At 42.1% G+C, this 25,268-nt stretch overlaps 1 protein-coding gene across 3 annotated transcripts in view; it reads right to left on the minus strand.

Moving 5' to 3' along the window:
* Positions 1-456: 456 nt before the first annotated feature.
* The window catches only part of STRBP (spermatid perinuclear RNA binding protein), a 49,524-nt gene continuing 24,712 nt past the window's right edge, over positions 457-25,268 (minus strand). The window contains exons 4-18 of one of the 3 annotated variants that reach the window (XM_059486154.1): positions 24,600-24,765; positions 22,749-22,893; positions 17,419-17,513; positions 16,922-17,017; positions 16,089-16,200; positions 15,408-15,505; positions 14,834-14,945; positions 14,032-14,124; positions 12,992-13,191; positions 10,728-10,889; positions 9,820-9,954; positions 9,150-9,290; positions 8,471-8,594; positions 6,556-6,600; positions 457-1,444 (exon numbers count right to left, since the gene is read on the minus strand). In XM_059486154.1, the coding sequence (XP_059342137.1) occupies positions 1,350-1,444; positions 6,556-6,600; positions 8,471-8,594; positions 9,150-9,290; positions 9,820-9,954; positions 10,728-10,889; positions 12,992-13,191; positions 14,032-14,124; positions 14,834-14,945; positions 15,408-15,505; positions 16,089-16,200; positions 16,922-17,017; positions 17,419-17,513; positions 22,749-22,893; positions 24,600-24,765 (1,819 nt within the window). In that variant the 3' untranslated portion in view covers positions 457-1,349. Of the gene's footprint in view, positions 1,445-1,551; positions 4,035-6,555; positions 6,601-8,470; positions 8,595-9,149; positions 9,291-9,819; positions 9,955-10,727; positions 10,890-12,991; positions 13,192-14,031; positions 14,125-14,833; positions 14,946-15,407; positions 15,506-16,088; positions 16,201-16,921; positions 17,018-17,418; positions 17,514-22,748; positions 22,894-24,599; positions 24,766-25,268 lie in introns of those variants that run through there. The other 2 variants (XM_059486156.1, XM_059486155.1) reach the window with 2 other exon arrangements.

Genomic DNA, 25,268 nt, shown 5'->3' on the forward strand with positions numbered 1-25,268 from the left:
TATTCAGAGCAGGCCATGGCCTGGCTTTGGTACCTACCCAAACGTGTCCACAGGGATGCAAGGAATGCAGTGCCTGACACAGCGGTATCAACACAGCTTTTTATGCTACACAGGAGAAAAATATTTGAAGGAGAACAGTCCGTTGAAAAAACCAAACAATTTCTTAAGTGTTAGGTAATATTTTTTTAACTGAAACTGGAGTATTTGAATTGGCCTTGAGAAATACAAAGTTGGGATTCAGACCTATGTATTACCTCTTTAAACACTGAGTTATCAAGACATAATAAAAACGTGCCATATACAAGATTGTCACAGGTATATGAGATTTTTAGAAAAAAAAGCAATAAAAATATTCTTTAAGCTGAAAATAAAATCTCTTACCTTTTATATCACGATCTCAGCTTACAGTCACTACATTTCTGCTTATTTTATACAAGTGCATATGGCTATGAAGGTCCGGAGAGAATGAGAATAAAGTGGAATTAACCTGCTGAAAACTGCTTAGAAGTCTTAAGCTGCAACATATAGATGTTCCAATACCATTTAAAAAAACATTAACCTTTCAGTTATTGCTGATTGACAATCTCAAAATATCAACATACAAATATTCAAGAGGGAAATATCTCAGTAAATTTAGAGCAGCAAAGTTTTTTGCACTGGATGTTTCCCAAATACTGTATTTTCCTATCATTTGGTGATGATTTTAAGAGACACAAAAGCAATCCACTTGATTTTCAAGTTCAGGCCTACCATTTTTGTGCCTCATATCAATGATGAGGGAAAAAGAGAATATATCATTCAGTTACATTTTGGGAAAAAATATTATGTTCTGTTTTCTTCTGCCATTTTGCTACATTTCATGTCTGCTGACATGCACAATGGTACAAAGCACTGCTGCTTCAGGAGTGACCATTGCACAGCTCTGTAGCAACTTTTATAGGAAACATGCAAATACAGCATAGTATCAAAATTCTGAAGGACTTCAATAGTGAAAGTAAAGGCAGATTTCAGTGCTTGAAGCAGCACTCGACCCAGGTTGTGCCTTGGTTTGGCATTTGGTTTTCCCCCCTCAACACAGCAGTCCTTCCCCTTCTAGTGTAAAGAAATAACCAGGAGTATATACACATCTATTGCTATGTACCCAAAGAGAGGACTTGTGGCTTGGACTAAGTATTGCTTTTCATTACATGGAGCAAAGTTCAAGAAGTGAGAAAAACACTTAAAAAAAAAAAAGAAGGAAAAAAGCTCAGATCCCATGTCTGAAGTTGAGAAACCTCAAAACGAGCCACGTTTTTCTTGCTTTTAAGACATGTACAAAATGCCATTTGGAGCCACACAACCTGATGGTTCTAGAAGTCAGAGAAGAAATCTTGAGGGCCCAAGTGAATAATAAAAGGTGCGATGCTGAGAGGCTGGCAATAGGGACTGTCAATGAAAAAACCACCTACAGTGGGAGAAGAGCAGAGAAGCAAAAACCTCACATTAATTGCTGAGACTGGCTGAAGCTAAAGCTCCATTTAAATTTCTCTGCTCTTTCAGCTGCAAGTGGAATTTTCATTGTAAAATGGGCACTTTGAATTCTTTGAAGGTATTGAAACATCTAACACTTCCAAGGTTACCACTTTCTAAACAAAGAACTGATAGCTCATTCATATTTTCAGTAAAGCAGAGAAATGTAAAATATGCAGCAAGGGGGCAAGTTTACAATGTGGTTAGTAACTCCCAACAAATGACAAAAAATAAAAAATGACTTCTATAAATCATTTGAAATGACTGCCATCATGTTGGAAAAGAGCATAGCGCCCTTCTTGTCTTTGAAATAAGAACAAGCTTTTGGCTTACAAATGTTCATTGTATAGAATTGGTTCACAGAATATTTTGTTTGGAATTTTACAAAACTGGGGATTCAGGAAAAAAAAAAAAAGGAAACTACAAACAGTTGCCAATCAGGGGAACTCCAAAAGAGAAGGAGGGGAAAAAATGTGTGCAGAGGAAAGATTCCTTTAATGAATATTTGATTAACAAAAATGGGCTCTGATCAGCCATGCTTTTTCTGCTCCGTGATGGCTTCCTTTCATCCATAGGCCAGCAAAACAGGTCAGTGATTTCTGAGCACCTCTCAATTTGGCTCCATCCCCGGCCCTGCTCTGTGTTCCATGGGTGAACCCAAGCTCACCCTCCCGGGCCATCCTCTACGTTTTATTAAAGTACCACCAACAGCAAACGGAAGCGAGAGCTACGGCAGGGGGAGAACCATGGAAATGGAAACACATTCCTAAGCACAAATACTCAGCTTAAGAATAACAGCTGCAGTGAATTCCAGGGAAAGCAGCTTGTTCTATAAGCCACCCCTTATTCAGCTTTTCTAATATTTCCCTCCCTCTAAGGGGGATGTGGGGAGGAGGAACTTGACATTGCTTTAAGCACCGCTCTTACAACACCCTCAACACAGACACAGCTCCCCTGGCCTCAGCAGCAGCGTCTGTTAGAGAACAGGGGGTAAAGGCAAATCTGTGGAAGAGCAGGAACTAAAGCCAGCCTATGGAAAAGCAACGGGCGGGGGCTGAGGAGAGAGTGCAACCAACAATGCTGCTTATTTGTGGGGTGATACCTTAATAAAGACACTGGAATCCCTTGTTAGAGCCCACAATCCATGGAGACTCCAGTCGTGGAGCTGGGGCCTATCCTGGAATTTCAGACAGGTGCACACACTCCTCATCAAAAAGAGGACTCTGGGTTTGAGCACCAACTCATAAAAAAGTACTGGCCTATGGCTGAAGTGTGTCACTTTTCACAGCAGCACTCAACAAGAACTGGGACAATTAAATAGCAAGTTTTCATGGGGACCTTGTTGCTGCTTTAGATTCTTATAAATGTAAGGGGGAAAGGAGAACCTTTGGTTTAATATACAATTGACAAATAAAATGCTTTCTGTAGAAATGGTGGATGGAAAATCAAGGGTGGGCAGACAATCTTAAAAGTGAAGAAGGCCACAAGAACAAGTGGAATTTTTTTTCTTTTTTTTTTTTTTTTTTGTAAAAACAGAAAAGAACAGAAAACGTGTAGTTTTTGAGCTCTAAAGAACCTGATTGTAACACTATTGTTGTCCTTTCTCTGGGCAATACGGGTGTAAGGTGTATCCCTGGAATTGCATCCTTCTGTGGGAACTTCCTTTAATACTTGTTTAATACTTGTTTCACAGAATGCAGCCTTATACAGAGACAGACTAATTCCCTTTGTTTCATTTGTTTTTCAGCATTTTGTGTATGAGTGAAAAGTCTTCTTGGATAATTAAGACTGTGTCTAAAATCACAGTTACAGTATGCTGATCTATAAGGAAACTCAGGTACTGATGCTTAACTATAAAAAATAAGATAAAACAATATTTTAACCCATATCTTACTAAGTTTATTACACACCATAATATTTACAAAGTTAAATGTTAACTGTAAAGTTTCTATCTTTTTTAAAATTATTATTATTTTTATTTTTGTTTTTTAAAGAACTATGCCCTGCATTTAATAACCCTACAGCAAATACAGGTCATTAACTGAGTCTGTGTGACTGCATTAGGAAACAGGCAGTACTCTTGTGTTACAACAAAACAGTTTATTTGTGATCAGTGTTTTATATTCTATACATCCTTCACAAATTTAATTTTACATAATCGGATACTTCATTTAAAACGTAAGATTTAAGCTTCTAGTTCTTCCCTATAACAGAAGGCTGGTATAAGTTATTTGAAAATGAGGTAACATTTCACAGAACATTTTTTTCAAGTTTTAGAGAACTAAATTTGCATTTTGTTAAAATCAAAAAGTAGGAAAAAGATGTTTCTTTACAAATGACTTTGCTCAAGTATGTGTTCAAAGAAAACAGGATAAAAAGGCTTTTTTCTTCTAACATTCTGTACTGTACTGTGTTGTTCAATCAATAGGAATTAGCTTCTGCCATTTGCTAAAAGAATGAGTAGTGGGGAACGGGGTAAGTTGGGAATTTCATAACTGGTAACAGAACCATTCTCTTGGGTAAACCTACAGAGAGAAGAAAGGGAGAGGACTCCAAATAAGTTCAGCAATCCAAGAAAGTCAGATAAGAGCTTACAGTAGTGTTCTCATTAACCTTTTCCAGATCAGTCAGTCAATGTGCTGTCAGGGTACAGAGTCCCATAAACAGTAACACTTCACCACTTTGCACTGTTTCAGACAGATGGTTATAGCTTAAACTCTGCTTTATTTTTGTCCTGGTGTTTGGTAAAATTAAGGCAGTAATATTCTCAAAAGCAGAGTGTGTATTTGGATTTGAAGCTCTATTTCATAATCTTTATGGTAATTAATCTCTACTAGTTTGTTCTACATTGAGGTAATTTCACAGGCCAGTTGCAATTGCAGATATTCTAGACAGGCACTGCTGTGCATAAAATACAACTCACAGGGAAACTGTTCAGCAGTTTTGATCAGCATCCAGGTAAGTCAGCCAAAAAATCAAGCACCTACAGTAAATTCTGCATCTGCTTCCTTATTCTGCACTTCCTCTCCTGAGTTGAGGTAGGTAAATCTGGAAAGATTGACATCTGCCTGATTTCATTATTATTTTAGAGTTCTTGTGGCCTCACAAACTTCTGCACAATTAAACGTTTGTTTGGTTTTTTAATCTTGCCTATTTAAATTCTAGTATTTAACCTATGTATCCATTTAGAAATCACAAAGCAGCAACAGCAGGTATTTCAGAGCACCAGATGATCAAAGTGAAGTTTCCCAACATGCAACAGCTTACAAAGGCAAAGAGACATGTTTACCTTACAGCCAAAAAGCATTATCCCAGAACTTTGCATCACAATCATAATACATTAAGAACAGAAACTCTTTATGTGAAGAATGGGGGCATCCAATTCCACAATGCTTTGAAGTCAGTGATATGTCACATATATACACCTAAGTGCTTAAAATCCAGCTCCCAAAATAGGCATAATGAGAAAAAAAAATCCCAAACAGGAAGGAATGAATGAAAAAAAAGCAAGAAAAGCTGCAGGGAAACTTGGTAACAGTTGTATTGCTGCCTTCAGCAGGGAAAGGATTCCTCATGTCACAGTGTGTCACTGCTTGTAAAAACACGGACATGCAGCTACCAGTAATCCTAGTTATACTCTGAGACTGTTGCTTGAAAAGAACCAAGGGGGTTCTTAAAAAATCCATATCCCAAACTAAATTCCCTTTCATTTTTCTCTGAGAAAACATGTTGCTGTTCCTTGTGTGATGCACCACAAAGGACAACACTCCATGGAACAGCCCTGCTGCCAGCTGCCCTTCTGTCAGAGGACAGGGCCAGTCAGCAGGTGTAAAACTACAAAGGTTTGCTCCAAATCCGAGGGAGAATTCCACACTGAACACAGCCCATGGGCCCATTCTCCCTCTCAGTACAGAACTGGACCAGCTGGTCCCAGTCAGGCAAAGCAAATATCTTCCATAAAGCAGCAGCATTCTTGCCCTGTATGAGCTCCTACCTCTAGAAAAGTCATGTAATTGACATTTCAAAATATTTTAAACTTTTATAATGATATCAGGGGAGTTGGTACTGCCCAAGTTAGACAGATTTGGGAGGAAAAGCTTATTACAAATGCTAAAAAGCAGAAGTTTCCCATATGAAAAATTCCAGGCCTTGAAACATGCCAGTCATTTGAGCAGCAGACTGTGACCAGTCCCTGCCACAGGAGAGGCTGGTGGGACTGGTCCTGGTGGGCTCACACTGTGTGTGCCAGGACATATCACTGACTCCAAGTGCCCTGCTCCCATTGCCACATAAACCTCATTCAAAGTAACCAAAAGGGCCGGTTAGAGGAATGCATTGTTAGTCCAGCATAAAACAAGCCAGTGGGGAGGGAGAAGCCGAGTTAAGGAGAACCCTTCCATCACAGCTCTCTGGTTATCAGCTCATTTTACAATCTCCACGAAACCAGTGCTTTGCCAGCCTAATAGAACATGTTTCATAGTGAAAAGCATTGTGGCAAATGACCGTGTCCTGGCTGCCTCACAGACTGATTGCTACCAGTACCAACTACCCAAAAGCCATCCTGGTGTCCCAAGCAGTGGTGTTTTAGCCTGCAGGGTGGGGGGGTATTTGCCCATAGACTTCAAAGAGTTGAAAGCATTAAGGGAGCTTTGTCCACAAGTCACTTACACTTGGGAGCAAACATTTCACCAATGTTACTGTATTGCCATTTAGCTAAATCTGAGTCAGAGATGCTGAAATAGGCCCTTCGGTAGTCTTTGAATGGAGCACAGACTAGCTGTAAAAAGTAAGGGAACTACTTTGACTGGGTTCCAGTATGAAGGGAACAGGCAATTAGAACAAGCAGTCCTTCCACAGACCAGGCAAAGCAGAGGCAAAAAGCTACTCCAACCAAAAAAGAACCACAAGGTTATGGCATAAAAGTGGTGTTGTTGTCATGGTTTAACAGCTTAAATCTCTTTGAATTTTTACGTGGACTGCCACATTTGGATTGTCACAACAGTTTCTGCATAATTTCTAAGGTGTTAATTACAGGGCTGTACGTACCATAGGCTGGTGCCGCTGTGCTGTATCCATATGGTGCTCCATAGCCTGCAGGGAAACACAGGAGGGAGAGGGGTCATTCCCTGCCCTTTCTCTCAGTGTTTGCACACCTGCACATGGGCAGGGACCCTGTGCCTGAAGCAGGAGCACAGCAAAACCAAACTCACACCAATACATACAAATATTGTTGAAAACACTGAAATGTTCCTATGCGATGGCCAGAAGGACATGCTGCCAGGGACTTTCTCAAGCCTCAGCATCACAGAGTTAAAATTCCCTATTTCATTTCCTCAGCATTTTCTTTTCCACTCAGTCCCTCAAGTCAGAGCATGGAGTTGGCGTGACACAGACATCTCATATTTGCTTATGTTCTTCTTAAAACACAAATGCAGTCTATGCAGAGAACAGTCACTTCCCTAAATTTCCTTTAAAAAGAAAACAGGCTGGATGCCTGTGGCAGATGTCACGTCCCCCTTAGGAAAGCTCCTGGCTTTCTCTGCCATTTCTAACAGACAGAGTTCCACAGAAGACACGTGAACACCTCCACACAAACAGATCGTTTCCTCCAGAGAGCAGAGTGTGACTCTGAAGTATCTGAGAGAAAAAGCAACACAGGTAATACCAGCATTGGTTTCTACATGTCAGTAGTTCATGAAGGCTTTACAGGGTTTCTTTTTCTGGTGAGACTGCTGGTGTCACTCCAAAAAGTAAGAGATTTCTGAGAATAGGTGATAGAGAGAAATAATCTGTGAAGGCCAAGGCCAATAAAAGCTTAACTACAGCAACTGGGAAATGAAACTTATTTCTGGAGTAATTCCACACTGGCAAGAAGCATGCCCCTTGGCAGGTTAAAGTGTCTCTTAAATGACTCCTCAGGCAGACAGACAGTTCCAAAAACAATGTTAACAGCCATTAAAAATGAATTACTGGGTTTTAATATTTAAAATGACAGGACGATACAGGAACAGTGAAGATGACATGCTGCCAAAGGTGCCAGGCAGGAAGGCTCCCAAACAACAGGGCTGTGCTATTAGCATGTGTGAGCTGCTGGAGGGTCTAATTAGAGCTCATGCTGTAATCTAAAAGCCTGAGCATGAGGACTAGAAGTGTTATTTTTTGGAAGCTACTATTGGATTTGCTTTGACTAAGACATCTCCAGTATCTCATCCTTACAAATCTGTGGTGCTAAGAACAAGCGAAAACAATGTCTGGATTCCTTTCACATGTCACCCACAAACCTCAGACATGCTGTAAAGTCACAAAGAAAATGCACTTTGAAAAGTAATTTGAGGATGGAGAAAGTGATCATTTAATGAACATTTTCTTGTGAAAATGTGAAATGGGAACCAGAAGCCCTTGAACTTCAGAATCTGTTTTTGCTAATCAGAACAATGCAGTGCAGATGATGATTCCTCATCAGCCAGAGTATGAAAAGAAATTCTTTTATTTCTGGCCACCACAGAAGCTACTATTAGATGCTTCCAGGTGAATTCACATAGAGGATTTTTGGGAGCTCAGGGACGCTTGAGCCTGCTGACTTCACATTCACAAAGGATTCTTGGAAAAAGCACTCCTATTGCTAAACCAGGACATGATCCAGAAGGTTCTTAGGCAGGAAGAGAGTTTTGGGAATTGTGCCATGACAATGAACAATGAAGACAAATAATAAAATAATAAAGCCAAGACAGCCGTTATGCCCATAACTGTGTGCTCTGTGCACACAGAGCTTTGAGCTGCACACTCATAAAGGATACAGTCTGCCAGTTTTCCAGCTCTTTGATTTATTTAAACCCCCATGAAGCCTTCTGCTCCATGTCAGATGGTTAAAGGAATCACCTGCACAGGTGAATAACACACATGAAAAAGAACACCCCAGCAGACAAATACTAAACTGTCAGCTACAAGTGTGGTACCTCACCTGGTGTTATGTATCCAGTAGCAGCAGCTGCCCCAACGAACGCCCCTCGTGTTAAAGCACCTCGTCCTCTGCCTCGAACAGCCTGGACTGCTGCAGAAACAGCTGTATTGACGACCCCTTTAGTCTGCCCAGAGTGACAAAAAATAGCAGTTTAGAGAGTGAGTGTTGCAGGAATACAAGGCCACCTGCATTAAATCATCCCCTTTGAGAGGGCTCTGTAAACATCCTGATGTGCCAGGCTGGCTGAGCACAGACTGGAGAGTGCTGTGCCAAAGGATGTGAGTGACAGGGACACAGCGGGTCCCTGGCCCTGTCACTGCCTGCAGAGCCCAGCACGTTCCCCGTGCTCAGCCCTGGCAGTCCCTTCCCTCAGACTGTGACTTATTTACCTCAGATTTGGGCATGACTGAACACTGCTGGCTTCTGAGCCTCTCTGCTGCTCCTCCATACTGTCTTTCTTACTTCCTTACAACTTCCCTCAACCTACAGCACTGGTTTTACATCTCCCTTACTCTCCTGAATCCACATGATTGCAGCAGGGCCAGGATCTCACCCCCAAACAACCAGCTCACAACAACACCAGCCTGTGTTAACCTCACTTTACTAAAATGCTGCCTTCTGTATCAAAACCCAACCCAGACCTGGGATAATGGTCCAAAAAGCAAGTTACAGTTCTTACCTGAGGAAGAATCTTCTTTTTCTTGTTATTTGCTGCATTAGGCCCAGAAAACAGTTTTTCAAGTGCTGCTAATGCAGCACTTGCTTTTGCTACTTTCTTGTTTGGGCCTGCACCTCTGAACTTCTGCCCATCTACTTCTACCTGAAAATTAAGACATGAGTTTATGCCTAGTATTGATGCACAGGGACACCATGCTGCACCCACTCAGCTGATGTACCACCCATAAAGAACTTCAGTAGGAAAAAACATCCTTAGTGCTTTATGTGACAAATTTCTATTGGTTCTAGATCTGAAACTGCTTGGTATCTGAAAGGATACCAAGGTTATCCTGGGAACCAGTGTGTCACAGATACTGGGAATCTGGAAACTACAACTGCAATTCAAAGAGGACCAGCGTATCTGTTGGATACTGGATTTAACCCATACCCTGGAGTCTTCCTTGTCATGAAGTTTTGGTCTGAATCCAGTTTGAATTCTCACTGTATTTTCCTAAAGTAGAAAGGCTATTCCTTTCCCCAGCTGGATCATTACAGCAACAAAGAGGTACATAACCTGAGAAATCACCACCACCAATGTGCATTGCAAAAGGCAAAATAGCAAAAATGTGAGCTGCAGCAGCAAGTGACTCTGCTGCACCATTAATGACCAGCTGCCCCTCTGCCCCTCTCACCTCCATCACAAAGCGCTTGTCATGGCTTCCCCCTGTTTCGGAGATGAGCTCGTACTTCAGACCTCTTCTCTTTTCATTGAGCTCCATCACCGGGTTTTTACCACTTGCTGTGAGTATGGGACCCTGAGTTCTTACCTAGAGAGACATGCAGGGTGTTACTTCAGAGCCTTTCTCCCTTCAAAATGCAGCCAAACCTCTGCACAGCTGTATCACAGGTAACACTGCCCTGGCTGCAGCAACCTGCGATGCCGGCACGGCAAAGGGCAAGTCTCTAAAGAAGGGCAGGAGCACCAATAATGGTGTCCCAGAAGTCACACCCATTTATTTCTGTTAGTGAGGGCTGCTGTCCTCATGGCCTGATCTGGTGCCTGCACAAACTAAACATGACACCAGCTGCACTTGGAATTGCAACCCTGAGAGAATGCGAAGCTGAAGGTGGGGCCATGGTGTCAAGTTCCTTGAACTCAAAGGCTTTCACACTGAAAGGAGAGAGACCGGCCTTCCCAGCCCTGCACACGTCTCTGCTCTTCCACCTCATTATGTCCTGGCACTACCCAGCTCAGACTGAGTCACGTGTCTTAGTAGAAATGTCTGTAACTGTTTGGAAAGCAAGGTAAAGCTGAGATCTCAGCACACCAGATCAGTCTGCAATAGAATTCTCTCAGATATGGATAAAAACAGGGCAGTTCCATTAAAAATACTCCATTTCCATTACCCAGGAAATTTCTCCGTGGACTAAACATGTATGTAGTTAGAGTTATCCATTATTACACACTGGAAATTGTTTCCCAACTAGAAGAATTTTGTGTTTTACCATTCTGACAAGTAGAACAGAAAAAAAACCCCAATGAAAAGTGAAACCCTAAACCCTACACCTCCATCTTTTGTACTTTCAATGCAATCCTTACCTCTAGGGTAGCGGAGGTGTCAGCTGTGGAATTGCCAGTATTATTATTGCTTGAGATTGAAGACGTTGTTTCATTTTTACCTTCAGTATCTGATTTTTCATCAGAACTTACACACTCCACATCTGCATCAAAACCTGTTGGATACCCCATTGCTTGTAAAACCTACAACAAAGCCCCATGAAAAGAACTGTGACAGAGGCAGCAGAACAGGAGCAAATACAAAGTTGATCACAACACAACAAACAATCCACCATACACTTAAAAAAGGCAGATTCCTTAGAATATTAGTTTTTTTCTTATTTGAAATGGAGATATCCATTTCAGCGGTTATCAGTAGGGAATACAATATCAATGGGGAAAATAATTTCAGGTTTCCAAAAGTGGAATCAACACAAAGCAGAATTTTAGTCTCAAAGATACTCATGAGCATCATTCATAATCTCAAGAATTCCTTGTAAAGTAAGAAATTAAAGACACTGTTTAATGACCTTATAAGGTAATAGTTTCATGCATGATTTGCCCCCTGTGTCTATGGACAGATCAAGAGACAGACTGTGGGCAAATGTGACAAACAGTCTTGTGAGAATTCAAGCCTTGTACAAGATGGTACTTCTGGAGTTCAGTTCCTTCAAAAACATCCTCCATGAGCAAGGCCAGCCTCTCCCTTAACCAGCTTCCTGATCCAGCCGCAGAGAGCTACCACACATAGGGCAAGGGAAACTGAAAGGAACCTGAAACTCTGCTGAAAATTTGGGGCCAAGAACAAAGTCTGCAGAAATGACTGTGTTCAAACCCTGAGCTGAGACCTGCCTGGGGAAACCCCTGGCGGAGCTGCCGTGCATTGGGGTACATCTGGCTGCGTTTCCAGGGCTTCTGCATTTTAAAAAGGTCAGATTAGAAAGTGAAATCTCACATTATTCCCTCTTACAAGACTGGAAGGCAGGGTCTGGGTCTGCTAAGAAAAGAGAGAAAGAGAGAAAGAAAGAGAGAGAGAGAAAGAGAAGAAAGAGAGAAAGAGAGAAAGAAAGAGAGAAAGAAAGAGAGAAAGAGAGAGAGAAAGAGAGAAAGAAAGAGAGAAAGAAAGAGAGAAAGAGAAAGAAAAAAAAAAGCAACTGTGACCACACCACCCATTTCCTCTTGGCTTGAATCGCGGATGTTTTGATGTGCAAATTTAGAGAAAACAGAGCTGGGTCGGCACCAGCACAGATCTGGCTGACGCAGAGAGGTTCAAGGGCAGAGCAGTCACAGTTTTTCAGGGCAAGAGGGGTTTTTGGGCTTTTTTTTTGTTGTTTTTTAAACTGCAGGGACGTAGGAAAAATAAAAGAATGAGGCAAAGGATCTGGAAGGACACACATGCAGGGAGCTACTTTTCCTGAAGGAATAACACATGCCCTCAGATGCTTCTGGACACTTTGAACTTGAAAGCACATAGGACAATGGGATTTTCAAAACTGAAATCAAAGGAAAGCAGAAAGTTGCCAGATGAAGATTCTAAAAAGGAAACTCTTGTTCAAAACAAAATGAGGCACAGAATGATAGATGGGCCTGTTCCTATCAGAAGAGCAGTTCTATTAACAGATGTTCTTTTGTAGACTCGTTTAGGCTGGGAAAGACCTTTAAGATCATTGAGTCCAATCATCCATTACCCCAGCCCTGCCACGCCCACCACTGAGCTGTGTCCCCAAACACCACATCTGGTGGATGCTCACACTGGGCATTCCAGTCTGTCCTGCTGTCATGTAGAGCACCTACAGGAAGCAATAGCAGCGTGACCAGTCTCTGAATGACACCAGTGTCCTACTGGAAATTTAACTGGATAAATCATGGTTTACCCAGTACACAGAGGGGACTCTTCAGGCACCAAAGACAGAACTCTATTTCCAGGAGCTCACAAGCCAGGAATGGACACAGAGAAGGAGGGGGAGAAAGAAGCAGCCACCAACATGGCACTTCCAAACTAACAGGAGGAAGGAGTAGAACAGAACAGAATAAACCCCTCCCATCCAGAATTTCACCACCACATTCAGTCCACTGCAATATGAGCTGACCTTGTAGAGCCCCAGGAAATTCTTCCCCCCCCTGCTAGCACAAAACCAGTGATGCTCTTTGAACCAGCTGTCTTTAGAGCACACAGTGAGCAGCTCAGCTTAATGTTTTGTTTTTTGTTTTTTTTTTAATTTTGAGCTTGCATATTTCTAGTTTTAAGTACATTTCATTCTCCATCCCAAGATGTGGGGTAAGCAGATTATTTCAGGCTGCCTTACCTTCACTGCCACATGGAGCTTGGCTGTTTTCTTAGAAGGTCCTGATGCTTCATAAGTCGTACCATCAACATCTACAGACATTGTGAAGACTGGGGCATGGACTGGACCAGACTGTGACAGCAGCTTATACTGAAGCCCTGGCCTGATTTGGTTCAGCCTCATCAGAGCATTCATGAGATCTATTGCTTTACTATCTAGTACTAGTACAAGATAGTAGAAGGGGTAGGGGAAGGAGGGGAAAGGAAAATGAACAAAACAAGATGAACAGAAAAATGAAACAGTTTGCATTTCAGTGCCTTCTGTCTGTATCAAGGAGCAAAACCATCCCTCAGCCTCTCAAGAGGGTGAGGAGAGCCATAACACTGTTAAGTCCTTAATAAGCCATTCTAATTCGGGGTAACAACTATAGTGAGCTGCTTTTATATTAAGAACATTCTGCTGCAGCTAGCTGTATTCCTCCTGCCTGCTGTAAAAGGAGTAACAAGTTTTATAGCTAATGGGGAACCAGATCCAGAACTGGCATCCAAGTAGCACAATGCAAACAGCCCCCAGAATAACTGGATCCCAACAATGCCAGGAGACTTCTAGTCTGTGCATATGTGCAACATCAATGTTTTGCAGATGATGCATTTTATTTTCCTTGTGGGAGGTCTTGAGAGACCAGCACCTAACTCAGGAAGGGGAAGAGTGAAGAGAGTGCAATCTTCACTCACCAAAGTCACTGCAGTACTTTAAAAAGACCCCACAATACAGGGATGTTACCAATAAAGTACCTCAGCTGCTTGGGCAACTTCAGTTCTGGTGTAACTTGATGGGTAATCCCATTTAAAAATGCAAATCATTCAGTTAGTAAAGCATGTCAGGGGAAATTCAGATGCACAGAGATGTGTTTGACATTCCAAATGCAGGGTGATAGAGACAACAATTTTGTTCCAAAGACTTTTTCACATGCTCTACCACACCAACAGAGAGAAGCTTTTAAAGCAGCTCCCCCTGTACAATAGATCTTTGAAAACAGAGTGGAGAAGTGCTGCACTTACTTTTCCTCAGATTACGCTTCATCTTTTTATTTGGATCTTTATCATCCCCAACACTGTCTTCAAACGGTCTCTTCAGAGCAGATGAGCCTGTACCTAGGGTATAAAGTTCCTTGTAATATGGATATGCCATTAGGAAAACACGATCCCACAGCAGGAGTCTGATTAGTCCCACACTGTTTCTTGCTTGTTTATAGAGAAAAGAACTCATCCATCAGTCACAGCTTTATTATTGCTACATGAAAGTCAATACTGGTTTACTGCTCACTCTGCCAGACCAGGCAGGATCTCTGTGTCCAGTACCAGGTGTGGGATAAGGACTGCAAACCTGCAGTGCTCTTTTCCACATTTAGTCTAAGCAAGACCTCCAACAGTATTTTTTTACAAAAAAATACAAATGGAAATTTTTAAAATTAGATATATATTGTTTTCTAGGAATAATTTCTGAGTAATTCTTATTATTGACACTCATTATATGCTTTTTGACACATCTGCAGTATCTCTCCTCGCCAGCATAAGAATCAAACACTACTTCTGCTCATTGCATGCCAAGGGACTTTGTGCTTAAAGATAATCATCAGCTATATTATGGCTGTTGTGCCTCTCATCTCTTGGTTTTTCTGGAGACCAAAACTTCCAGATTTTATTCTCACAATGAAATATTGAAAAAACAAAAATCACCCCACATATAATAAAGAATAGCTTCTACTTCACATTCACAGCACATAATTCATAACTTCACCCATTCTAAATTAACTCCTAGTTTACTGCTCAAGTAGTGACTTTTGGAACAAATAATACCTACCTTCTTTGTCAGTTACTGACCAGGAATATTTCTGAAATGACTTATTTGATGGGAGGGGATCCATTTCCAAAACTTTATAGATCTGCCCAAAGGCTGATAATCTGAGCGCGTGCTGAAAGGGACAGTAGACACGCACATTAATCACAGCAGGATTTCACGTCAGTTGCTCAAGTTTTTTAGTAAGTCTTTAGACACAAAACTACTCCTGTGGTTTTGACAGACAAGAAGACAGCTTTTACAGCTGGCCTCTGCAATAGCTGTGGGACATACTAATGTCTAAAACCATAAAACTCCTGAATTTCTGTATCACAGAATGCAGGGCACACGGACAGGGAGCCCACCCAAGGGCTCTGTGCTGGGAGCTGAGGTGGGTGCACAGGCACCCTGCTGCCTCTGCCAGGATAAGATTTCACACACATTTAACTCTTGCACTCCTGATCCGTGGTTTAACCTTTCCAGGATAGTGCAGCCCAAGTACTGTCAGGACTGCCATGAAAACAAGCCATCCTGGCAGAGAATAAATGGTGCTAATGAGCTGAATTCCTCACTGCTGCACACACACAGAGTTCCCTACCTGAGCACTGTGTGTAATGGCTTCTTTTTGCTGAACTGTCATGTAAGACAAAGCGTCCGTGGGCTCGCGCTCGCAGGGGTCGTGCAGCCCCGGGCCCCCTGGCAGGGAGAGGAACGGGGATTACTGAGGGAACGAGCAGCAGGGAGCAAACAGGGACTGACAGAGCAGCTGAGCCCAGCTGCTGCACACAGGGCAGCAGCCCTTCTCCAGCAGGGACTCAGGCCTCACACAATACAAACTGACCCAGGTTTTATACCCTTGCAGTGGCCACAGACCTTATCAGAGTAAACACTGCACATGGGTGATAACATTAACTGAAATCAGTAGGTCAGGAAGAAAACACATAATTTGGACATATATGTAGATTTCAAGGAATCTGTAGAAACCAGATAATCATTAAGTCTATTTACCTGCAACCCCTTAATGAGGTAGGGGTTAATTTATAACAAATCTTAACATTTCCTGGGAACTTCTTCTGCAGTGGCACTATCATTCACACAGTTACCACTGTGCAAAATCCTTTCTTTTAATTTTATATTTAAAAAAAAACCACATTAATTTCACTTCATGGCAGGTTCAGACTTCACAGCAGGCATTTCTCATGCAATCCTACAGCAACAGCTAAATGTTTAGGTGGGCTGAGCATCGCTTTGTGTTCCTGGAGTTCATTTGGCCCCTTACCAGGAAGCAGAATTCCAGATGCCAAACACTCCATCACTCGTCGCAACGCTTCCCCAGCGCCCAAAGGTCTATTACAAGTACCTATAGATTTTTCACATATAAGCTCGAGTGGCTAGAAGACATTAAATTACGATTAGTATGGACACAAGGGTAACTGTGACTGAAAGTTAAAAATGGGGGGGAGGTAGAGGGGATGAACATTCACATCAGGACACTTTGTAACCCACTACAGGTCTAAGGGACAGAGACCTGCCCCAGATGAGGCCATGTCCTCGTGCAGGGCACATCTTTGTCTCCCTGGTCTGAGTCACCTTTTGGAGAGCAGCTGGTGTCCTCACTGTCTGCCCAAAAAGTCAAAAAGAAGAGGTCTCTAAAATCAAGCCAGATGAATGTTCTCCTTTTAGAGGGCTTTCAGTTCCACACAAGAGAAACATCATCTCTGCTGCCCTACAGAGCGTTCCTCTCCAGGCACGCAGAGCAAACCTGCCCACGAAAGGGCGACAGCCACTGGCAGGAGTGGCATTGTCACAGGAGCAGGACAGTTTTACAATACTAAACAAGAGGGATGGAAGGCAACAAGTGGGAGTCTGTTGCCAATCCCCTGGGATGTGCGAGGCCCACAAAAATGTGTCCCTTTCCATGGGATCAGTGCATCACAGACTCGAGGACTACCTGCCTTCTCTCTACACAGGGAGCAGTTAATGGGGAGCAAACGAACAGGGGTAGAAGGAGGAGTCTCATACAAGACTCTGCTTTCTCCAGTCCAGACACTGCTGCAGCTCTCAGGAGATCTGAGACATGACCCTGTGGCCTTCAGCTCTTTCTGTACTTACCCAGCCTTTCAACGGTGCCCATGTGGGGACTCTGTTGCACAAATCCCGCAGAATACGAAGGACAATTACACATGATTTTAGTCCATTTGCCCTGGCCTAAAACAAACAAAATGATTCCAATACACCTGCAAAAGCCTGGTCTTCAATTCTGCTTTTCTTTTTAAATGCACAGAGTCCTGGGATAGATTTTAAATTATTATTACTTAATCAGCTTCATGCAAAATGAAAACACTTATATAAAAGTACACTTGAATTTAGAGAGATGTATAAAAAAGGCAGCGAAATGTCAAGATTGCTTTTGTAGCCTCATGACAACTCTGGACCAGCTGACTGTCTCCCTGTCACGTCTGCCCTTGCACAGTACAGCACTGGGTGTGAATTCTAGACCTTTGCTCTAGGAGGGACTAGTCAGAATTAAAGAGGCATTAAAATTAAAACTGTCTCAAATAAAACCTCGCAAGGCTACAATAACAACAAGGTAAGAACAAAGAGCCAACCTGAAACCATTTGGCGTGCCGCAGAGACGCCAAGGCCTCCAGGCATTTCTGCCTGTCCAATAAGTCCGGAGGATCTTTCATCGCAACATTATCTACTGGTAAAAATGGGATAAAAAGAGACAGATACAATTTGACCAAGGGGTTTCTGTCACAATACAAAAAGAGCGGCAGCATCTCAATGAGATAATAAGACTCCCAGAATTTAAGTGCACGGTGTTATTTAATTTAAACAAGCCATTAAAGATAGTAAATGTGCACGTGTGCAACAGAAGCAAAGGCGTTCACTCCTTGTAAAATAATAGTAATAATAAAGATGGCCACTGCTACGGACAATCTGGGATCTTATTAAAAATGTAGAACACATTTCAGGGCAGAAAATAGCTCTATAGCACTTTTCCTTTTTTTTTTTCTGTTGGGATGGACTGGGCTTTTTTTTCCCTCTTATTCTTTGTGACTTTTATTCCACAAAGGTGGCACCGAATTTCAAAGCTTCTTTGGACAAGAGGAAGATAATCTCAGAGGGTAACAAAAAAAATTTAATAGGTAGAAAATGAAATTACATCCATGCAATTGTTGAGAATTCCAAAGAGAAACATTGAATATATTTGAAATATTACTGTATTAACAGTACTAGCCAGTATAATTGAATGGAAGAAATATACAGAAATGCTAGTTCAATACTTTAGTTTGATTAGTCTTTCATATAACCAGAGCATATGAAAGAATGGGTTTGGTAACTTCCAGGTCATTAATGTATTTGAGAAGAAGTGCCCTCGTGTAAAAGCTTCCCAACAGCAACTGAAACCAACAGAGGAAATTTGAAGATGGATTTGAGAGACAAGACACTGACATTTTCTGTCCAGGTTTACACTTTTTTGCCTTCCCCCCCTTTATCAACCAACTTGTAACAAACTGCTTTTAGCAGCCACATCCAATTCTACATTAAGGGGAAATCTCTGTCAGTCCTTCTGTATTTATTTTATTTCAATCCAAAGGAGTTTGTGACATCCAGATTCTCTGGAAACTCTATATAAATGTCAGATGCTACATTTCTGTGAAATCACATTACAAAGATACTAGTTTTAGCTGATGTTGGGAACATCTGGAATAACAAAATGAATCCATGGCTTAACTAAAACCTTGAATATGACATTTTCCTATGAATACATAGTTACTCTTGACTTAAAAATAAATAATTTGGAAATACAATCTTTCCATTATTCATAATGATTAATTCTTCAGGTCTTTAGAGACCTTTGCAGAGGTGAATGAAATACTAAATCCATTCCAAATGGAAAACTGCTAAAATCCAGTAAGACATCTAAAATACCAGGACAGGTTTTGAGGAAAAAGTACCATCAGTTTGTTAGTGCCATCTCCAAGGACATTTCCATGGATTCCTTTGAATGGGACTGGCTGCACAAGCAATTGCATCTTGAATGTTAAGGCTGCCTCTCCTAAGCCATTTCCTGGGAAGGTTGCTCTGGTAAAAGCACTTGATGTTATGATGAACAAAAGAGCCCAAAGCAAAAAAACCCCACCAGTGTAAAACTGAACAGAACCAGTATCTTGTCTGACAGGTGATGGTTGCAGTTCACAGCTGCTGACTCAAGTGCTATAAGCTTATTTTCTAACCCCTGTGAACTTCACAGCAGATATTTGCATTGTTTGTTATTGCCCTCATCAACAGCATTCCATGATTGGGATTAAATCACTCCTCTTGTCTGCTTTGCAAATCAGTGTCCAAATGAAAGCCGCAAAGTCTCCAAGCTCTGGCTTTCTTTGAGCACAAAAGGTCACTTTGGAACACAAGATTTGCTTCTAAATTTCCTTTGCAGTTTTGTTTTCAGGAGTGACATTTGTGGCACAGGATTACTCAACATCCATCTGGGTAGCTCTCTAAGAAAACTTCACTGCAGACAATATAAACATCTGCTTAAAGCTCAAGTATTGTATCAAACAAGTACTGTCAATGAATGATCAGAATCTTCTTTTAAAACGTTAGAAATGGCAAAGGTGACTGACTGCAAAATCATTATTTTCTTGCAATGAACTGGGGCTCAGTGTTATATGAGGCTTTGCTAAAGAGTGCTGCAGCTGTTGATAAAGTAAATTAATTTTTCATTTCAACTACAAACCAAACAGAATACATGTCACCTGTCATTCAGATGAACCAAAAACCTCCTAAGATGTGTTTCAACAATTGAGAACCATACATTTTCTTACAGGATTAAGACTATTTCCCAAGGCCTAATTTACAAATATCTTGGAGAATTTTGCTAATTTCTTGTTCAGCCCCAGTGTCCTGATGTTGCAGTCTGCCAACTTTGGGGTGCAAGATTCTATTAAACAGAAAGATGAAGAGAACAGGCAGTGAAGAGGGCGAGCGGCTTGCAGCGGGCTCCCTTCAGACCCCTCGGGAGAATGGCATGTTTCTTCATGCTCTGCCAGTCAGGAAAGTGAGACCAAATCAAAATTTTCAAACGGGATTGCAAAGCTTTCCTTTTTCCTTGTAGTTTTAACAAGGGCAGCGATCCAAGGAGTTTAGTAAAGAGTAAATTCTAAAGCCCTGACGTGAGCTCACACTATGCAACGCAGAACCAATCCCTCAGGAATTCTCTCCCCACTGCTGTAGCATTCTCTTCACACAGGAGCTGCCAACTCCATTCATCTGAGCCCTACGAGGAGCCTTGTGTTCTCCAGAGAGGGGAGGGCAGGCTGGGGCTTGCTTGGCTCCTTGGGAGCATCACTGGCCGTGTCCTGCTCCAGGAGCAACGGGACTTCAGCCCCACTTTGGTGAGCCAGCTTGTTTGCAATAACATTATTTGTTTTACTGTATGCTCAGTAACAACTGGTTTCAGGATACAAGGTTCTGGTCTGGAAAGCCCAATTTATATTTGATGCTGTGACTATAAAAATTCAGTTTCTTAAGGAGTTTAAAATTTAAACGGATGCACAATGCAGGCAAATTTAGGTGCTTGACTTCTCAACATGAGAAAGCAGAGCTTTATGGGTAGCTGTTTGTGAGAAACACCAAAATGCACACACACACTGAGCCACTATTTATTTTTGCTAAGGAGCAGCAAAAACAAATAGGACGTACACCACATCTTAAACATGAACACTTTTCCAAAGAGGTGGGGACTGAAGAGAAATCCAGGAATGTTTTTCAATACATTCTGACATCAGGGCATGAAGGCACACACAGCATTCCTACAGAACAATGGGAGCACTGGGAACGAGGGCCGTTGGCCTGACCTGGGTTGTTAGAGGACAGATTAGTGCTAATCCCACCACAGAAACCTTGGTCAGTTTTCCACAGGCTCAGGCAGTCTGGGCCTATCTTACATGGAAGATGAAAGGCAAGGTCAGCAGCACTTTGAGCTCCTTCAGTCAAAAGAATGCATGGAGCCAACTAACAGGTTTTTAAAACTGCATAGGATATCTGCTTTGTCTGCTTATATTTGGCTGACACTGTTCAGTGGTAGTGAAAAAATATGGCAGTGCTTTGGAGATCAAGGTGTTTTCGCCAGTTTTCTCCAATTATTCTCCCTATTCACATGAAATTTTTTTGGTCTGATTCTAAGTGATTCAAATCTAAATGGTTGGAAAGATTACAAAAAAAAATGTATCCCTACCAACTCAGTGACATCTGCATAATGCTCCATATACCTTGAAAAGGAATATGATAAATGTCTCTGTTCTTTGCGATGAATCAATGCCAAGGAACCTGGACTTTAAAATGAGATCCATGACCCTACTCCCTGTTCTCAGCAGCTGCACAGAATGACAGTGTATAACCACTTCAGGAGAGGTGGTAAAACCATTTTATATTTCAAAAATAAAGTAGAGACCTTTGAAAATATTTTAAGATACTGAAAAAAAAATAGACCACCTACATTTTAAGCATGAGAAAGCATAAAATTTCAACTCTCCTTTAGTCTGAGATTAATTCAGAAATTCCTGGACTTCGCTGGCATTACAGCATCAATTTTTACAAGAAAATACTTGGGCAGAAGCCTTTGTGTAAAACCGTATCCCCCGGTGGGAATCTCACAGATCCTTCACCATTGGAATTCGTCCTACACTTCGGGCTCTTTCATGAACATGGATGAGCTGCAGCAGCTCCAGGGCTGGTCTCAGCATCTTGTGGGAAGCTCAACAACTAAAGCAATATGCAGTTTATTTTTAATGGTCTTGGAAACAGCATTGTTGCTAATTTCAGAATAAACAGCCAGTGTAATTAAGGGATCTTTGCCATTCATCTGTTCTGTAAGATTTTTCTACATTCAGCTGCTGCCAAAGCGTTACATGTCACTTGGAAAGGGATCCCTTCCTGCCATCGCCTCCAACAAAAGGAGGAGAAACTGACCAACATTTCTCACCCCGTTGGTTTTCCATGTGGGAAAGGGAGGAAGCAAAGGACTTGTGGCAAGTCTAGAAATGGGAAGAGAGCAACAGGGAGTTCCCTAGCCCACACGGGCCCAGCTGCCTCAGTTGTCATGACAGAGAGTGGCCAGTTGGTCAAAGGTCTGACATCATCCAGTGGCAAAGTTTCTAGGGATAGGTTTGGGAAGCGGAAGCAGAAATTACTGAAAAGATTTCAAAAATACAACAAAGTATGGCTACATTTGCTCTTCTCTATTGCTCACTGTTTCCAGCCTCACTGGTGCTACAGGCCCCGCTCCTGCAGCACAGAACTGTGTGACACCGCGGTGAGGGAGAAGGAACGGAAAGGACTATGTGACAGTTTTCTAGAACTATTTTAGTCTAAGGACATGAGGTACAACGTTCAATTCAGAAGCAAAAGTGCTGTATCACAGCACCATAACTTCAATTGCATCCCAGTTAGGAAATTCTTAAAGCCAGAAACATACACATCATCAATCAATAAAAACTGAGGGCCAGGACGACACACTGGCGAGCTTTGCAGGAGAGGGCTTTTACATAAAGAGAAACATTTTTATGAGTTTTTCAAGAAACTATGAACCAATCCCACTTGACTGACTTAATTTGCAAACAAGACTGTGCAGCGCCAGGTGCTCAAGAATTAAATAGCAAGTCTGAAAGAAAGGAGAACTAAGATCTAATTGTATGTCAGAGTTAACACTGTAGGAATATTGCTTGAAAGGAAAACTACACATATTTACATGAAATTTAAGTGACTGCTGTCTTTTTAAGGCACAAATAATATAAGCCATCGTGGCAATAGCCAGTCAAGTCAATACATGATGCACAATTAAAAACCTACTTGCCAATTAACCCTGTGCTGCACAGTCAGGATATTTAGCTAGAACAGTCTTAAAACCAAGTTAAAACGCTCTGTGTACCTCCTTCCTTCTTCTCTGCTTCATCTCGGATGAGAGGGGATGTGAGTATCACCTTCAAAGTGAGCTTGGGCTCCTTTGTGTTATGGATAACAATAGCTGCCTCATTTACATGCTCCTCCACCAGATACTTCTCTTCTGTAAGTTTCTGAAAGTCACCAAGAAAGATTTCAAGACTCTCCCAAATCAACTGAAAAAGTGAAGAATCTGTGTATGTGTTTCAGCTAATGAGAAGGCTACAGGGCATTGCAGTAACAAAGGCAGCCTTGCCTCCCTCATTAAAAACAATTTAAAACATTTCTTTTGTAGCCAGTGCCTTACAGTTTACTCCATTAACATGCACTGTATCACAGTCTCTGCAGTGATCTCTCTTCACGTCTTTCAGCGGCCCTTTGGGACCTCTCTCACCCTCCAGAAGCACAAGGGCAGCCACAGATGGCCCAGAGGCCTCCAGCCACCCCTTCTGTGCAGAGCCTGGTTCAGCACACTGGTGGGTAGGATGTCTGCTCTGACCTCTTCCCTGCTGCAGTCTGCTCTGCAGCTCCCTTATTGTTGGGATGGAAATGGCTGAGCATCTGCTCATCATGAGCCTTCAAAGCAGCAAAGCAGCAGCTCCTGAGTCTCTGAGCCTTACTTGTTCCTTTTGTCCACTAATGGGCCTAAACCCTCCTTCACCTACAGCATCTGATCCCCCTGCAGAACCTCTCCTTGTCTGCCATGCCCACAACAGTTGGAGCATTTCACGAGTCAGAGTCCTCTTCCCTCATCTTCTCTTTAATCACTCACAATCCTTCCTCACAGGATCTTACCTGCCCGTCTCTTGAATTTATTCAGTCTTCACATATTTTAATTATGTCTATTCTTTCATTTTATCTCACTTTCTTTGAAGCACATACTAACTTCTCACTTTCAGCCCTCCTCATTTCATGCCTCACTACAAGGTTTATTCTTTAATACTCAATACATCCCTATCATTTTCAAACAAGTAAAATTTACTCTTTATTACTCAAAAGATCCTTTGTATTTTTAGCTATGGATAGGGCCACATCTCTAGGAACAACATTAGCCTAGTAGAACAAGCCCTTTGTGTGACAAAATTAATGGTGAGAACTAACAGCTGTCCAAAATGGTAAAATGGGGAGAAAAGCAGATCAGAAGAAAAGCAGATTGAGCTTGGTTGTGCTTTGGAGAGGGGCACTTGCAGTGGAACATTTGAAGGCAGTTCCTTGGCACCAGTGTTGGTGAGCCTGGAAGCTGGACTGATTCCTCAGCCTCAGAAGTATCCCTAAACAAGCTGCAACTGCTGCCCACTGGATGCCAGCATCAGAACTGAGTAGCCATACATAAAAAAAATGTGAGGTCATGATTAACATGAGCCCAAATGAGTGACCACCTAGAGTGACATGTTCTCACCTTGGCAGCACAGAGGGGTTTATGTGGGAACAGCCCAAGCAAAGCAGCTGCAATGGGGAACTGCAGGTTCAGGCAGGGGACAACAACAGGGACTGAGTGACACACTTGAGCAGGAAAGATTTCTGCAGTTCAGCTGATGTTGGGTGGACCAGAGCACCCAAACCCACCCTGGGTTAGTTGCACACACAGAGGTCAGCTGCCCTCAGGGAACTGACAGCACAAACAGGAGCAGGGCAACAACAGCAGGAAGAGGTTACATTTTGTGAGTAAGGACTTCATGTCATCACATTAAACACGTCACACGCCCCAGATGCCATCCTAGATTCAGAGCATATTCCTTTACCTCACTTGTCTTTCTTGCTGGAACAAATTCCAGCCTTTCCCCAAATAGCCCCTGCAGTGCTATCAGACTTGTGGAAGGACTGCTGCAAATGAACTCACCTGAATTTGAGCTGGGAGATTGTCTTTAACAATACATAACAAGGTCTTTGTGGGTTTTTCTTTGCACATGAGAACCAGCTCCAGGTCCATGTCATCTTTGATCAGCAAGCCCTTTGCAACCAAGCCAATTCTCATAACACCACATAATGTCCGACCACCTTGATCCCTGGAAATGAAACGAATTAGGGTAATTAAAGGGGATTTTATTCTCCAGCTACAGTTTAGGGGAACCTTTCAGAGTCACGGTAAAGAATTTTCAAAGCAACACAGGGACACTTAATTTTTGAGTGCTGAGAAAAAAGACTGTGACAAAAGCCAGTTTTGTAGACTAGGATTGTTTAAAAGCATGGAGTAAAATGCAAGAAATGCTTCTTTGACAGGCCAGCACCAGCTCTTGTCTCATCCAGTTGTCTCCAAAGCATTTACTGCCCACTTGGACTATTTTTTTATTAAAAAATCAGCATCTATGCTGATTGGAGCTAATATGCTCAATGGGGCTGAGTTGCCAGCAGGGGTTAAACTGTGGCAATAATGGAAAGTAATGGAGGCTTAGGAAACTCTGTTTGCTGGATTATAAAAACTTTTTTGTATCAGACTGCAGGAGCCCCCAAGCACATGGCTGTCAATTTGGTGTGTTCCAGGGAATTGTATTTGCTTAAAACTGCTGAA

The sequence above is a fragment of the Ammospiza nelsoni genome, chromosome 20, assembly GCF_027579445.1.
Source record: "Ammospiza nelsoni isolate bAmmNel1 chromosome 20, bAmmNel1.pri, whole genome shotgun sequence".
Lineage (NCBI taxonomy): Eukaryota > Metazoa > Chordata > Aves > Passeriformes > Passerellidae > Ammospiza > Ammospiza nelsoni.